The 16668-nt window shown below is 50.9% G+C and overlaps 2 protein-coding genes across 4 annotated transcripts in view; one reads left to right on the top strand and one right to left on the bottom strand.

Moving 5' to 3' along the window:
• LOC122215596 (ankyrin repeat domain-containing protein 26-like) overlaps positions 1 to 7922 on the bottom strand; it is a 140040-nt gene extending 132118 nt beyond the window's left edge. Inside the window, exons 1-3 of one of the 3 annotated variants that reach the window (XM_042931063.1) lie at positions 7468 to 7922; positions 2648 to 2762; positions 2313 to 2486 (exon numbers count right to left, since the gene is read on the bottom strand). In XM_042931063.1, the coding sequence (XP_042786997.1) occupies positions 2313 to 2486; positions 2648 to 2762; positions 7468 to 7715 (537 nt within the window). In that variant the 5' untranslated portion in view covers positions 7716 to 7922. Of the gene's footprint in view, positions 1 to 2312; positions 2487 to 2647; positions 2763 to 7467 lie in introns of those variants that run through there. The other 2 variants (XM_042931074.1, XM_042931084.1) reach the window with 2 other exon arrangements.
• LOC122229494 (atherin-like) overlaps positions 7714 to 16668 on the top strand; it is a 77941-nt gene continuing 68986 nt past the window's right edge. The window contains exons 1-4 of the mRNA XM_042954687.1: positions 7714 to 7865; positions 8064 to 8433; positions 9058 to 9130; positions 9692 to 9825. Coding sequence (XP_042810621.1) covers positions 7714 to 7865; positions 8064 to 8433; positions 9058 to 9130; positions 9692 to 9825 — 729 coding nt within the window. The remainder of the gene's footprint in view (positions 7866 to 8063; positions 8434 to 9057; positions 9131 to 9691; positions 9826 to 16668) is intronic.

Below are 16668 nucleotides of genomic sequence, written 5' to 3'. Positions count from 1 at the left end.
GACTACAGAATATGAAGCAGGCTCCAGGCTCTGTCTAAGCTGTCAGCACAGAGCCCAACACGGGGCTAGAACTTGTGAACTGTGAGATGATGACCGGAGCCTGAAGTCAGACGCTTAACCGACTGAGCCACCCACACACCCCAGTAGTTCTTAACCAAGAGTTGTAGCACAGTCTCAAAAAAAATATTTCTAAATATCCATGTCTATGTATACATGTTACTAGATTTACTCAAACTCTTCAGGGGAGAGTTTAGGCTTGTTAAAAAAAAAAAAATTGAAACTTCCCCAGGGCACGGGGATTCACCACCACAATTCTAGCTGAGAGCTGGTGCAGCAGACAATCACATCAGTCTCATCTACGTGGCCAACTCCCTCTATCATTTAAAGATTTAGCCAAAAGAATGACTTATCAAAACTGCATTTAATTTCCCTGAGCAGAGGTAGAACAGGGACTAAATGTAAAGTCAAAATGCAACTTGATTGCATTACTTTTAAACTTCTTACTTCCCATCAAGATATTCTAGATTTCAGAGCAGAGTTTAGACTCTTACCTAAGTGGCTGTTTCTGCCAGAATAGGATTATATGACAGTTAATTATTTGTTCTTTCTTCTCCTTGCCCACTTAATCAACCACCTGTTCACTGCCAATCTGATTTCCTCTGAGTCCTCCTACACTTGGTCTCTAGGCAGGTTTACAACTCACTCTTTCCCTAAGTAACAATTATTCCCCTCAAAAATTGAAGACTCCTTGACTAAACATATAAACTGAAGGGGAAAAAATAAACAATAAAACAAACAACCTCTTCTTGTTATTTTCTCTCACTTGTCAAATTTCCAAATTGGCCCACTTAGTTCTGACTGCTCCCTCCTTTCCCCTTTTTTCTCTTAAGCCTTGGCCAATAAAAGATAAATCCCATTTTTATAAATCACTTTTTTATCAAATAGGAACTTGTCAACAGCAGCAATATTTTTTATTGTAAAATGCATTTCTTTTCTTTGAGTTTTAAGACAAAACCTAGGGCAAATTTTGCTTTCCTGTGTTGTTTTTCACCAATAAAAAAAAAATTGGATGGGAAAAATATTTGAAAACAAAATAAGTTTTACCTTTAACAAATATATTGTTTTCATAAATATTTGTCATAAATACATAAAACAAAGCAGTATTCTCTGTTTCTTTAGAAGTATTCTTATTTAAAATGAAATCTTAGGGGTGCCTAGGTGGCTCAGTTGGTAGAGCATCCAACTTCGGCTCAGGTCTTAATCTCATGGCTCATGAGTTCATGCCCTGCATTGGGCTCTGTGCTGACAGCTGGGAGCCTGGAGCCTGCTTCAGATTCTGTGTCTCCCTCTCTCTCTCTGCCCCTCTCCCCCTCTTGTTCTGTCTCTGTCTCTCTCTCTCTCTCAAAAATAAATAAAAAATAATAGGAAGAAAGAAAGAAAGAAAGAAAGAAAGAAAGAAAGAAAGGAGAAATCTTAGATAAATAAGTTATTGCCAAATATTCTCATTCAGGGAATCCTTGAACTTCCGAATACGTAAAATTGACCCTGCCCGTGTCAACCAAGGGTGTTCCTCTAGGGGCTTCAGCAGTGAGAGGTAATGCATGTCAAAGAAAAGGCAGGTGGGCCAGCAAGCGTGGCCATCATCTACTCCCCATGTACAGCTACAACCCTGCTGAGGAGCTACACAAGGTTGAGCAGGAGCTACTCTCTGAAGTGGGACACCCCAACATGGTACATGGCTGGTCGAGTGGCTACCAACACAAGTAGATGCCTTTGGTGGATGTCAAGACATGACCTGACCCCAATGCCCTCATCTTCAGAGCACCGGGGCCTGCAGTGCCCAGCACCTACAACCTGCTGCTTTCTCCTCCCACTTGCACACATCCAAGCTCTCCCTGCTGGGTCTGGGTGTCCTTTCCTCCTCCCACCTATCCCCAGCAGCACCCCTTGCCTAAGCCCCTGCATAGCACCCAGCCTCCATCGTCACCTCACTCCCCTCTAGACCTTTAGTCCTTTATGGGCTCTGAGACTACCATCCACTTGTAGGCACTAATGGAAACATTTTCTTTCTGGGGTGGAAGGGTGGCTGGGAGATACAACTTTGCCCTTTCTGTGGGCACTACTTTTTTCTAGCCCTCCCTGACTTGGCATTGGAGTTATTTCCATGATGACAGGGCCTGATATATAGAATTCAGTGAGTGAGTGTGTGTGTGCGTGCGTGCGTGTGTGTGTGTGTGAAATAAAACATTTTGTGGTTAAAATATTCACGTATATATATAAAATTTCAAATACTGTATAAATTAGTTCTTTACCTTATTTCTTGCTTCAGTATTCGCATTGTATAGCAGCAGCTTCTCTATTATGGATATATTATCACCAAAGGCCGCATAGTGGAGAGCAGTGTTGCCACTCACATCCCTAATATTTGGATCGGCACCATTTTCCAATAGTATGTTTACACATTTCTCTTCCTGGCACTGTACGGCCTGTCAGTGATATGCCAAGAAACAGAGTGTAAATTCTGAGAATTTAAAGTAAGCATGCCACAGGTTTCACCAATTCGTTTTGTTTCAAGGCAATAATTTCATTTTCATTCTAAGTAATGACATCAAATCTATCTCAGGCAGACATAGCTGGTACTACATACCTTCATGAGAGCTGTCCTGTTTTCATGATCACAGAGGTTAAGATGACATTTCCTCTCTACTAGGAGGCTCACCACTTCTGGATGGCCATTGGCACAGGCCAAATGGAGAGCAGTCCTAAAAAAGTGAGAGGACTTTTTAGGAAATGATAGTGCACTCTCTCAAAACTTGCAGTTAATTCAGGAAATTGTAAACATTAAGTAGCATGTTATTCCTATGCCTCCAAAACAAAGATTCAGTTTTCCTCTGGAGAAAGTACAATATTTAGTAGTGATTACTCATCACACTAATAAAAGAGCAGCCTGTTTGAAGAGAAAGAGCATGACCTGGGGATTCAGCTCCACCTGGGTTTGAATCCTAGTTTAACTCTGTCACTCACTAGTTATTGCTTAGACTTATCCTCAATGTCCTCAACAAAAGGGGATAAAAATAGTAGTTGTCTTGTGTCACCTGGCTAGCTCAGTCTGAAGAGCATGTAACTCTTGATCTCAGGGTCGTGAGTTTGAAGCCCCACATAGGTGTAGAGATTAGTAAAAAAAAAAAAAAAAAAAAAAAAAGATAATAATGAAATGAAATGAAATGAAATGAAATGAAATGAAATGAAATAAAATACTGAGTAGTTATCTCACAAGACCTCGTTGTGATGCTTAAATGAGGATCTATGCAAGTATTTAGAACACCTCCTAGCACAAATAACATCTCAATAGTTGTTGGATAATATAATTTTTACCATTACTACTGCTTTACATAGACAACACTTCAGTTAGGTACCTTGATACAATTACACCTACGTTGCAGATATGTTTTAAGGATTAGCAAGAATACTGCGTTTCAATGATTCCAAGATGCTCATTTTGTCACATTTTAATATCTCTGACATTGGAACGCAATTTATAACTCAAAATGTCTTACAACTGTAAATGGCAGGACTTTAAAAAAATAATTGGCATATAAAATAGTGGGACATCATAGAATCTTGGTGTCTTCCATTATGTGAAATGATGGTATATACAGTAGGTCTATTGCAGTTCTAGTCATATGATTGGCACTTAAATAAATTTTAGTTCTGAAAAGCATTATAGGAAAAGAGGACTAAATTAACAAAAGGAAAACATTTTTTAAGGACTTCTTACTTTGCTTCTCAAGAAAGTTTAAGCCACAGGAAACTCAGGATTCCAATGACTAGGAACAGCTCATTTTATTAAATATTGAGGTCTACAGATTGTACGAAAATCAAGTATTTCCAGTGATCAATATTAGTACCTACTACTCTCATAAATTTCAGAAGGGCAGGTAAAGGTTATCTTTTACAATTTTCTATCTTCAGAAACTTTGAAAGGAAGGAGGAAAACTTCCCATTGAGATTAAGTCCTAATACTTCAATGTAAAATTTCTCATCTTAGGGGTGCCTTGCCGGCTCAGCCAGTACAGCATAGGACCTTGATCTCAGGGTTGTAAATCTGAGCCCCACAATGGGTATAGAGATTACTTAAAAATAAAATCTGGTGCAGAGCCTGCTTTAGATGCTCTGTCCCTCCTCTCCCTTTCCCTCTCCCCCTGCTCATGCTTTCACCCTGAACAATAAATAACACTTAAAACATAAAGTAAACAAGATAAAAGCTGGGGCACCTGGGTGGTTCAGTCTGTTAAGCGTGCAGCTCTTGATCGGGCTCAAGTCACGATCTCATGTTCACTGGCTCAAGCCCCATGCTGGGACTCTTTGAAAAGTGTATTGGAAAAGTTCCTGCTTTCAGCACGGGGCCTGCTTGGGATTCTCTCTCTCTGTCCTTCCATTGCCCCCACCCCCAACCCCACCCCATCCCTCTCAAAAAATAAATAAATAAACTTAAAAAAATAAAATCTTTAGAAAATAAATAAATAAAATTCCTCATCTTGCTCATACTGTGCAAAATGAAGTCTTTGTGAACAAAAGGATCTTGGGTAGAGTATGTCCGCTAAATAATATATGTGCAGGTTCTAGGTGATAAATAAATGGATGCAAAGAGTGGATAAATACATTTGGAGAGTTCAATATTTTTAAAGAAAGGTATATAAAGGAAAGCATACTTCTGAAACAGTAAATAAACACTTATATTTGCTAAGTCTTATTTTTTTCATAAGCACACAACTAATATATTTTATTTTCATGATTAATATAAACCATTTACCTATTACACGTAATAAAGCTACCTATAACAGAAAACATATGTATATGCTTAATATGTGCATAATAAAATCTACAAGTGCAAATAAAAATACTCCCTTTACTTCTGAAGAGGCCAAAAGTTGTCCAAATATGCCAATCCTCAAAAAACATTTTAATTAACTCACTTTTCTTATTTTACATCCAAAAATATTTTTTAACACAAAGTGAGAAATTATTTTTATGTATATAAGATCAATATTCTTGCTCTTCTCCAGGATTACTTCAACGACAATAAACCCTTTCTGTTGATAATAAACTTTTAATAGGACCTTTATACATCTTTTCCTGTAGAAAGCACAGATTTTCTTTGAAGGCAAAGAAAAATGCATGTAAATACAAAGGCTCAGAAATAACAAATGTCATCACATTTTGTGCATTTTTGGGCTTAACATAAAACCGTAGTCTGCTTGTGTGTACCTATGATCACACTGATTTTTGTTCTCACTTAGTGATCAACTAAAGCACAGCTCTGCATCTCTGTGTATATCTATTATCTATGCCACTTTCAATGATCACATATCCATCTTATGGATGTAATGACATTTACTTATAAAAGCCATTATACGAGTTCTTCTTAATACATTGCTATTTTAAATAGTGCTGAGAAAAGCAAAATGTATGTCATTTATCTCTAGTGATTTCCTAAAGATATTTTAGTAGAAATAAAATTGATGGGTAAAAGGAATACATATTTTTTAAATGTGGTACTTACACCAAATTGTCTATTGGAAAGTCGAAAACAACTTAAACTTTAGCGGCAGTATAAGCACCATCACTCTATTTTCACAAAGGTTGTAGATGGAAAACTGTATTTCAGTCCCTTTTTCACTTAAATTTCTTTTTTCCCAGGGACACTATATTTCCCTATGTCCACTGGTCCCTTGTAGATATGCAAAGAAATACTTTGCATGATTTCAAATTACAGGTTTTTGTTCGTTTTGATTTCAAAGACTTCCCTGTAAAACGAAGATAGATTCTGTTGTCTGATACAAATATGTTGTAAATATTTGCAAGTGCATTGTCTTTTATTTTAATAATATTATTTTCTGATAGAGGCTTTTAGTTTTTTATGTTGCTAAATCAATCTCCAGAATTCTTGATTTAAAAAAATATTTTTTAATATTTATGTATTTTTGGGAGACAGAGACACAGCGTGCAAGCAAGGGAGGGGCAGAGAGAGAGGGAGACACAGAATCTGAGCTGTCAGCACAGAGCCTGAAGCGGGGCTCGAACCCACAAAGCATGGGATCATGACTCCCAAAGTCAGACCGCTTAACTGACTGAGCCACCCAGGGGCCCCAATTTTTTTTTTTTTTTTTTGAGAGAGAAATAGAGAGAGACAGAGAGAGAGAGAGAGAGAGACAGAGAGAGAGGCAACACAGAATCCCAAGCATGCTCCACATTGACAACAGGGAGCCCGTCGAAGGGCTTGAACCCATGAACACCTGAGATTATGACCTGAGCCGAAATCAAGAGTCAGAGGCTTAACTGACTGAGCCACCCAGGCACCCCCCAAAAGTCTTGCTTTTCAAGTCATTCTTAGGATGGGTAAATAGGCATTTGTAGGATTTTTTTCTGTTACTTTTCTTATTTTGCCTATTAAAATTTTTAAATTGATACCCCATCTGGAACTTAATTTAGGGAGATAAAATTCTAACAAGTTTTCTCCAAATCGGCTGTTTCTCCACTACTTACGAATAGTTCACCTTTTCCTACTAATATGAAATGTCACCAGTATGAAATTCTAAAGTCTTATGTATATTTGAGCGTTGGTCACGTTCTACTCTGCACCACTCCTTTATCTGTCTTTTCAGCTGTGTGTAAATGAATAATTTGTGGAAATTTCAGGTACATTTTGATATCTGGAAGGGCAAATCTACCTCCTATATAAAAACATAAGTTCTTAGGTTAATTCCAGTTTGTTAACATACAGTGTTCTATCAATTTCAGATGTACAAGATAGTGAGTCCAAAAATTTCCTTAATGACATCACAAGAAGAGCATGTGTAGCTCAAAATTCTTAAAACCAGGATGCTTTCATTTGCTTTACCTAACACTGACAAATACAGGAAGGGTACACATTTTGAGAAAAAGGAGTCCTCCTATTCAGAGCCATCTTCCACTTCAAAATGTCCTTCCAAGGTCCCTCAGGAAATAGCACACATACCTAAGTGTACACAGACATAAACTGGATACTGGATTTTGTCCCAAGAATTTCTAGCCCAGAAGTTGATTACAGGAATTATTTCTCCCATTATGCGCTTTTCTGTGACGTTATGGTATGAAAATGAGTCCATTAAAAACAACATGTTGTCGACACTTAATTTCGTGTGTATTACTATTGAAATTTGGGTAAATCACGTCAAACTTGAGAGTCAAGTGGTCTGTTCAGGAATTACCGGGTAGGTGCCAGGGCAGCTGAAGACTTTGTTTTTGCCGCTCACGCTGTCGGCCTGGTGCTAGACCACGTAGGGTTCCCACGACCGAGGGGCAGCGGGACCTCAGGAACCCAGCCCCCTGAGGGAGGGCTCGGATGCACAGGTAGAGCTAGGCCAGGTGTGCTCTTCTCCCAGGTCCGTCCCACCTCCTCCCTGCCAGCCTCCAAGCCCCTATTACCTGTTCATCTTGTCTCTATCATCCACGCCATTTTCCCCCAAGAACAGAATCTGTTGCACTTGTGCTGCGTTGCCCACGCAGGCAGCCTTGTGGATCTTTCTGAGATCTCTGTCTTGGACATGGTAACCCAGCAGCAAGTTGTCAATTCTATTGTTCTGCCCAACGCCCCTGCCCTGCCTCTGCAAGCCAGAAGCGGAGCCCAAGGGCGACATGCCCTTCTCCCTCCCGAACCCCCAAATCCTCTTCATGGCGAAGCCTGCGGGCTCCACAGAGACTTCACCCCGCCCTCCCTTTCCACTACCTCCGGAGCCCAACACTAGCGCCGGAGACAGGCCAAACCCGCCTGGCCACAACACCCCAGCAGTGAGGATCCGGGTTTGGGTAGCTGCCACTTCTCAGTAACCGGCAACAAGCAATACCGCCAGACACAAGCGCGCTTGCGCACTTCAGAAGAGGCAACCAATGCGCATGCGCACAGAAGCCTAACTGTCAACGGTACCCACAGCTCCAAAGCCCCTGTCCGCCGGCCCAGCGCGGCGCAGCGAACAGAGGGGAGGGGGCTCCGGTGGGGGGTAGGGCGGGGTCCCAAGCCGCAGAACCGAGCGGGAGCCAGCACCTCTGCTCGCCACGCTCGGGTCTCGCCTCGGCACCCTTCTCGCCCCACGCGCGCCTCCCGAGGGGCCCCGCCCCCGCGCCGGGGCCCAGGGTGCAGCCAGGCGGCCGTGCCTGGACCGTGGGAAGGGCTGGAGGCGGGGCGTGAGGCGGGGAGAGGGGCCGGGCCGGGGCCGCGACGCCCGCGAAGCCTGGAGCCCGCTGCAGCCGCCACCGGATCCCGGGATGGGACGAGAGACTGCGGCGGAAGCCAGCATCTCCCAGCCTGGGGCCCCGGGGGCCGCGGAGCCAACGCCGCCGCCGCCGCCACCGCCGCCGCTGTTGCCTCTGCTGCTGAGACCAGGCTGGAGATGGGTGAGTTGACACTGGCGTCCCGGGGGACCCGCGCCACAGCCCCTCCATCCAGGCACTCCTAGCCCTCCGCCTTGAACTCCGCGCTGCCGGCCCAACCCCCCCCCCCCCCACGCCTTCAGGGCTCCCACAGCCCCCTCCCTCCCTGAGCATGACCCTAGGGGCGGGAGCGGAACCCAGGGGCCGTGGGTTGGGGGCTTGGAGACAGGGAGGTGGGGGCCGGATGCCTGGGAGACTGTTGGGCTCCCACTCCCACGCCCAGGCCCAGCGGGGCACTGTGAACGGAGGGGAGGGGGCTCCGGTGGGAGGTGGGGCGGGGTCCGGAGCTGCCAAGACAGGCGGGAGCCCGCACCTCTGCTCGCCGCGCTCAGGCCTGCCTTTGGCACCCCTCTCGCCCCACACGCCACTCCCGGGGGGCCCCTTCCCCGCGCCGCGTCCCAGGGTGCAGACTGGCCGCCGTGCCTGGACCGCGGGAAGGGGTGGAGGTGGGGCCGGGACGCGGGGCTATGGGCCGGGCGCGGGGCCGCGATGCCCGCGATGCCGGGCGCATGCCTCAGCCTCCGCCCGAGCCCGAGATGGGGTCAGAGGCTGCAGCAGACGCCAGCATCTCCCCGCCGGGGCCTCGAGGACCGCGCAGCCATCGCCGCCGCCGCCGCCACCGCCGCTGTTGCCTGCGCTGCTGAGACCAGGCTGGAGATGGGTGAGTTGACCCTGGCATCCTAGGGACCCCGCTCCGCAGCCCCTCCATCCACGCCCTCCTCCTGGCCCTCCGCCTCCATCTCCGCGCTCCCGGCACAACCACCCTCCCACGGCGTCAGGGCTCCCACAGCCCACTCCCTCCCTGAGCGTGACCCTTGGGGCAGGAGTGGGAGCCCCGGGCCCGGGTGTTGGGGGCGTGGAGACAGAGAGGTGAGGGCCGGATGCCAGGGAGACTATTGGATGCCAGGGAGACTGTAGGGCCCCGCGCCTACAGGGGAACTGCGAACAAAGGGCAGGGGGCTCCGGTGGGGGAATGGGGTGGGGTCCGGAGCCGGGGAGCCTGGCGGGAGCCGGCACCTCTTCTCGCCTAGCTCCGGCCTCCCCTTGGCACCCCTCTCGCCCCACACACCCTTCCCGGGGGGGCCCCTGCCCCGCGCCGCGTCCCAGGGTGCAGCCTGGCGGCGGTGCCTGGAAGGCGGGAGGGGTGGAGGTGGGAGCGTGAGGCGGGGATGTGGGCCGGGCGTGGGGCCTCAAGGTCCATGATGCCCTGCGCTCGCCCCAGACTCTGCAGGAGCTCGAGTTGGGGTGAGAGGCTGCAGCAGACGCCAGTATCTCCCCGCTGGGGCCTCGAGGGCCGCGCAGCCATCGCCGACGCTGCCGCTGTTGCCTGCGCTGCTGAGACCAGGCTGGAGATGGGTGAGTTGACCCTGGCGTCCAGGGTGACCCTAGCCGCAGCCCCTCCATCGCCGCACTCCTGACCCTCCGCCTCCATCTCTGGGCTCCCGGCCCAACCCCCACCCCGCCAAGCCGTCAGGGCTCCCACAGCCCCCTCCCTCCCTGAGCGTCACCCTAGGTGCGGGAGTGGGAGTCCCAGGAACAGGGTTTGGGGGCTTAGAGACAAGGATGTGGGGGCGGGATTCCAGGGAGACTACTGGGCTCTGATGCCCCCTCCCCCATCCAGGCTGGCCCCAGGACCTTTCCCAGGCCCTGGAGGGCAAAGCCTCATGCCTTAGATCCCCTCCTTAGGCCTGGGCAGGGGCATCCCCTACGCGAGGGGCTCAAAAGGCTCTTTGTGAGCTCTTCCCCCCACTCCCCAAGCCTCCAGCTTGGGGGTCCTGGAACAGGGCGGGAGCGGAGGCTGGGACTGTGGCTGCTTATCTGGACCAGGCAGAGGGGCGTGGGGAGAGCACCCTTAGTCCTTTAGTTGGGGTTGGGGGGGGGGGGCGTGGCCAGGCTCAGTTGCTTTTCACTGCACTGGGAAGGGTGGGGAAGGGAACCTGGCTGGAGGAGGGCTCTATCAATATCTGCAAATAGTGAGTTCTGGAAGCTGGGTTGGGGAGGGGAGCTTGGATGTAAGTCAGAATGGTGGCACCTGAGCTGGAGTGCCATGAGAAGCAGAGGTGGGTCTCAGCCAGCTCTAGTAGCTGGAGGTCATGTGACTCTCCTGGCTCTGGAAGACTCCCTCGAAGGCCTGTGGGCAGGAATACTACCCCAGAGAGACCCCTCCATGGCTCCCCAGAACTGGCACTGCCCCATCCCCATAGCACTCTTTGCCACTCCTGGGACACCAGTCCTGACCTGCCTTGATGGGGAGCTGTGGATACTGGCGGGTCACCTCCCCGGGCAGGGCAGGTACTGAAGATCCAGGCCTCCGGGTGCTGAGGAGATAGGCACAGGGTCTTGGGAAAGTTTGGAAGAGGTTCTGCCAGCCCAGGGAGGAGAGAGAAGTTGCTGGAAGAGTTGGCTTGCTCAGCACTAAAGGGAAGGGCACTCTAGGTAGAGGGAATGGCTGGAGCAGAGGCTGTGAGATGTGAGCGCCTGGTCGGGGTGGAGAGTTGTGGAAGGGGGGGCTGGTCAGGTATGGGAGTGACCCACGTGAACGAAGGGAAGGAGGGCCAGGTGGAGGTGAGGTGTCAGGCCATCCCAGCGAGCTGGCCCAAGCAAGCTCCCAAGGACAGCGAGGAGCTGATGGGGCGGCAGTGCTGCCATCTGGCTCAGCAGCCCCTCTGGAGTCTGCCCAGGGTCCCTGCTGTGGTCAGGGCTGCTTGGCTCACATCTGCCGGTGGCTGGACCACCCCAAGCAAGCCCGCTTTCTGAGTCTCAGTGTCCACATCTGTCAAACGGGGAGACTCCTCCACAGGGTTGTGGGGAGGTCTGCATGAGGGGATGAGTGTAGGGAGCCCAGCACCTGAGAAGGCCTCGGGAAATCCTTGGCCGCTGTGCCAGTATGTTTACCTGGAAAATGGGGGCATTGATGTCAGTTGGTGGGCCAGTCTCAATTTACCCTGTGGCGATGAGGATCCTGTGAAGGCTGGATGTGACCCAGGGAAGCCAGGGCTGGGGGCACTGCAATCCGTGTGCTCATGCTATTCTGGAAGAAGAGAGAAGCAGTGGGTGGCGGCCGGGGCGGGGTGGTCCTCCTTGTGCCCCTATGGGCACCTTAGCCATGGCATTCAACGGACCCTGCTGTGTTCCCCAAGGCCAAAGCCTCTTTGTTCTTCATGCTGCACGATGCACCCCTTCCTCCTAGTCAGCCCTAGCCCTGCACATGGGGGACCAGGGCTCCCTTCCAGAAGGTTCTTCAGACACTGAGACCAACAAACACAATATCTTCCTGCGAGGGGCACTGTCATGGGCAGCCGGGTGGAGAGGACACAGACCTTAGCCCCAGGAGAATGGAATCTAGTTGGGCAGCAAAACCAGTCGGGCCTCCATGGTCTTGCGTAGCACTGTGCTGGCTGCTTAGGGGTGTGTTTGGGGGGCCGGGGTTGGGGGGATGGGGGGCTGGGCGTTGCAATAATTGCACCATGGGACAGTCAAGGGCAGAAGTTAAAAGCAAGGACTCCAGATCCAGTGGCCCAGGTTCAAATCTCAACTCTGCCACTTCTTACTGTGTGAACGTGGACTGGTGACTCTGCCTCTCTGTGCCTCTGTTTCCTTGCCTGTAAAATGGGAACGAGGCACACTAGTGCTATTTGAACAGCTTGGTTCAGTTTCTAGTGGGCATTTATGCCCCCTCTTCCAGAATGGGTCTCCCAGTTCACCCCTGCGTCCTGGAAGACTACACAGCCTGCTCCAGTAGGCTATCGTCTTCCTCTTGTGTGTGAGTCCCTATAGGCGGGGGCCTGCCTTTCTGTGTCCGTTGCTTGGGCAGGGGGCAATGGTGTGCTGGCAACAGGCCCTCTGGGAGAAAAAGGTACCTGATAAACAGCGTTGGCAGGTTTCCATGGTGTAAATCTTCCAGCAAGGCCCATTTGAGGCTACCAACAGCTTAACCATCTCGCAGTGGGAGCTGGTCCATGCCAGCTTTAGCACCCAGGCATTCAGTAGGTGCTTAATAAATGATGGTTGAATAAGGAGAGAAGGCTCCAGAGACTTGGAGAGCTGCCAGGCCATACTGTAGCTGAGAGAGGGAGGCATCCGACAGGCTGAGGCCAGGACAAGAGACCACTCTGAATAAGTAACCCATGGTGAGATGGAGGGCAGAGGGGAAGGAGGACTGGTGTCCTCCCTTCCTGGGAACCTCTGCACCTCTGACCCTGCGTCACTTCTGTTCTGGATCCTCTTGACCTTGGCCTGGTTTGGGCTGTCTGCACAGCATGACCTAACTGGATCCCAAGCATTAACCTGACAGAGCTCTGAGAAAGGGTCCAGACGGGTCTCAAATGTCAGATTCTATTCCCTTGCTTATGCTGTTCCCTCTGCCTGAATGTCTGTTCCACCCACTTCTTCCTATGTGCCCTGAAACTCTGTCACCCTTCAAAAGCCTCCACCCCAAATCCCACAGACCCTCCTCCCCTTCTGCTGTTTCTCTGGCCTTGCAGCCCCTCTCGTGTGCACCCTGCCTGTCCATAAAAATATTAGTAGCTAACATTGCATCTGGACAACGACCTGTGATAGAGGTACTGTGATAATCCCTTTTGCAGATGGGGGAATGGAGGCTCTGTCTTGTTAAAGACCACCTATCCTTTGCCTCTCAGCTTGAGCATCCGTTCGTTGTGCAGAGAGGCTCCTTGCTGTGGGCTGGGCAGAGCACCACTTCTCTTTCTTCAGTGTGTTTGCTGTGGCGTGTTCCACTAGGCCGTGAGTTCCCTATCCTATAGGAGCTTGAATGAATGAATGAATGAGTGAATGACTTTCAGCCCCAGGGAGCATCCCTGTTCTTTTACCCATTCCTCCTCCCTTTCCATCCCTGTGGGAGGAGACTGACCCTCCAGAGGGCATCCTCACACCATGGAGGGATGGTCACAGGGACCCTGCTTAGCCACACCTGCCAGAAGGGAAAGGGAAGTGAGGCTTTGGGCGGGGCTGAAAGCAGGCATGGTGGAAGGGTAGTGGACCACCCACCTGTGGTCTAGAGTGGGGCTGACATGGGCCCACAGCACTGCCTGTAACCCAGGAAGTTAACGGGGTCTCAAAATACTTTTTCTTGCACCGCCCCAAGTGGAAATTCCCCTGTTGGCCCACTTATTTTCGTTTTATCTAGAAAAATAAAGTTGGAAACAATCATTCACACACCCTAATTACTCCATTGCTTTATGAATTTAGAGCCTGTTTGGCTCTAGACTTTGGCTCCTGCTGAAGGAGGAATCCCCTGGGAGGGGCAGGGTGAGGGCCAAGGCAGGAGGCCAGAGTCTGCTCTGACGCTGGGGCCTCCTCGGGGTCTGCCCTCCAGTTGCCCTCTCCTAGCAGGCTGGGAACTTCCCAGAAGCAGCAGCTCAGATTGGGGTCTGAGCAAGGGAGGGTGGCCAGAGGCAGTCTCCAGGATTCTGGTTGACTGGGGCCCAGAATGGATGACTTCCCAGGCTGTTCTACCCCACCTCGACCTCTGAGTCATAATAATTTGCTGCTATTTATCGAGCACTTACTATGTGCTGGGCGCTGGGCCAAGCACTTTGTCGGCATCATCTCAGCTATGCCTGCTAACTTCCCTTGAAGCAGGTACTATTATTCTCCCCTTTTGGCAGTTTGAGGGTGCCTGGGGCCCGGGGCACAGGGCCGGGAAGTGGTGGGGCTGGGATTGTATCCAGCCTGAAGGACCCCCATAGCCCGATGGGGCCCCTTGGATAGACCCCTCAGTCACTCAAAAGGGAACGGTCTCTGAAGCCTGGACGCCCAAGACAACCACGTCACTGGTATCCTGGCCTCCAGGCCACCCTCCTTGTGGCCCTGATTGCCACTCCCTTCTTCCCCATAGTCCTGGGGCTCTGTCTCTGGAAGCCCCGTGTAGCCTCACCTGGGCGGCTTGGGGAAAATACAGACTTCCTAGGCCCTGCCACACCCCGCTGAGTCAGAGTCCCACTACGGGAGAGGGGGCTGGAAACCCAGATTTTAAAATGTTGTCCTGGGGATACAGAGCTTGCAGACTCCCAGAACCGCTGCCCGGCCCAGTGGAGTTCAGGCTGCTTTAAGAGACTCCCTTGCCCTTAACCCAGATCTCTATGACCCTGCCCCCGCTTGTGTTCTCAGCCTCTGCCCCCTGCTACCCTAACCCAGCTCTGCACACACCACACCACACTGACCCCCCACGCCCCAATTTGCCTTTATCCAGGCACCTGCTGCTGCTGTTCCCTTCTGGAAACAGGTCGCAGCTGGCCACAGACCCCACAGAGCTTGTGTAATACTCTGGACCGGTCGATCGTGGCCCCACTCTTGCTAACCCGGGCCTGGCACACAGCCTGGGGGAATCATGGTGGGTGAGCAATGGTGGCCGGGGAAGGCGGAACAAGGGAGGGCTGCCCATGACAGGTGGGGCTTCTAGGCTGGGCACACAGGCACTCTCTGGGGGCCGGCACCTTGCCTAACATGCAAAAGGCATTTGATGACTGTTTCTTAACTGCTTAATGAATGGTGATGGGTCATGTGACAGGTGAGGGCCACTTCCAGAAGCAGTGCAGATTGGCCGTTTTAAGCAAAAGATGGAGAAGGTGCCTTCCGGGCCATCTCTGAGGACCGTGAATATTAATGGTCTGAACTCATTTATGGCTCGGATGGGAGTGAGGGGCTGGTGCTTTCTTGCTTGATTTCATTTCAGTATCTCAGGAGCCCTGGGAGGGGGTGCTGATGTAATCCTTATTTCGTTCAATGGAAACTGAGCCCTAGACAGGTGACTTAGTAGGGTCACACAGCTGGGAGGGGTCCTGCAGAACGGGGCCTTGCCCATTGTGTGAAAAAAAAAATAAATGAGTCTGCACTCTACAGTTTCTGAAGCAGTAACACATTATCTCAGTTGGTTCTAGCTGTGGCTTGGAGGTGTGGCTCTACATTTTCACCTATGCCCACATCCCAGGGTCAAAAAACCTGCATCCAGGGGCCTTCTGTGTCTGTAAGGGGCGGTGGTGGGAAGAGATCCTGCCTCCGGCCTGGCGGGAGAGAGAAACAAAGAGGCAGTGTTGAGGGCTCTGGCACATAGTAGGTGTTTGGGAACCCCTGTGGTCAGTTCAGGCAGAGCCAGCTCTGGTCCCATCTGGACCTTGGAACAGCCCAGATCAGTCTCCAGTCTTTGAGCCAAGGCCCACAGGGTGTGGGTGACGGGTCCAAGGTCATACCTGCCATAAGGACTAGAGCAGAGGGTGTGAGGCTCCTCCACCACGGCAGAGAGGTCCAGGGAATGGGGCAGGGGCATTCTGTGTGTGCGGGATGACCTCTGTCAGAGCCATTAAACCACAGAGCCTGGCCTCAAAGGGCCCCCAGGCAAACCCCCTCTCAGGGGTGTCCAGGACTGCTGTGGGGCCTGGCGTGTTATTGCTGTCACGGAAGTTCGGGGCCATACCTGAGTAGGGACAGTGGTCCTACAGCCACCAGTGGGGGATGTAACAGACTCTGTGGTCTGCCTCCAGGCACTGGCATGTGGGGAGGGCAAAATGCACCAGCACCCCACCCAGACTAGAATCCAGGTGCTGGCTTCCCACACACACACCTCCCCCACCCCCGCCCCGCCCCGCCCCGCCGCTGGGCCTTTGCAGATGCTATCCCTCTGTCTGCAGTGGCCTTCCCCTCCTCTCCTGGCAGGTGCTGGCTCATCCTTTAAGACCCCACCAGGAAGCCCTGCCTGACTCCCACCCCAAGGGCCAGGCTGACCCACCCTGACAGGATTTCCATCTGGCTGCTCCACAAGATGCTGAGAACCTTGAGGGCCTGATCTGAGATGCCAGTGGAGTGGACAGGGAAAGCAGCTGTAAGGTGCAGCCCAGTTCAGGCAACTGTCCCTGCAGCCCAGAGAGGAGACCATGCTGGGGAGCTAGCCAAACACGTCCATTTCACAGAGGAACCATTGAAGGCCCGAGGTGCTTGGGACTGACCCAGAGCACCCTGGGGAGTGTTTGGTAGTCCCTTTGTGTCTTGTAAGAGGAGAGCCCAGGGCTATGTGGCCGTACCCCTCCCCCACTCCGGTCCCCAGCTGGAACATTTGTCTGCAGGATCCAGGTCAGGTCTGAGGGGGATGGGAAGAAGCCCAGGAGAGCAAAGTCCCCAGGGCTCAGGTCTGCACTCGGTCTTCCCATGTGGAGGACAAAGCTCCTTAGAGAAAATGCTTGCTGT

Source organism: Panthera leo, chromosome A1 (assembly GCF_018350215.1).
Source record: "Panthera leo isolate Ple1 chromosome A1, P.leo_Ple1_pat1.1, whole genome shotgun sequence".
Lineage (NCBI taxonomy): Eukaryota > Metazoa > Chordata > Mammalia > Carnivora > Felidae > Panthera > Panthera leo.
This window is presented reverse-complemented; position numbering and strand designations above follow the sequence as displayed.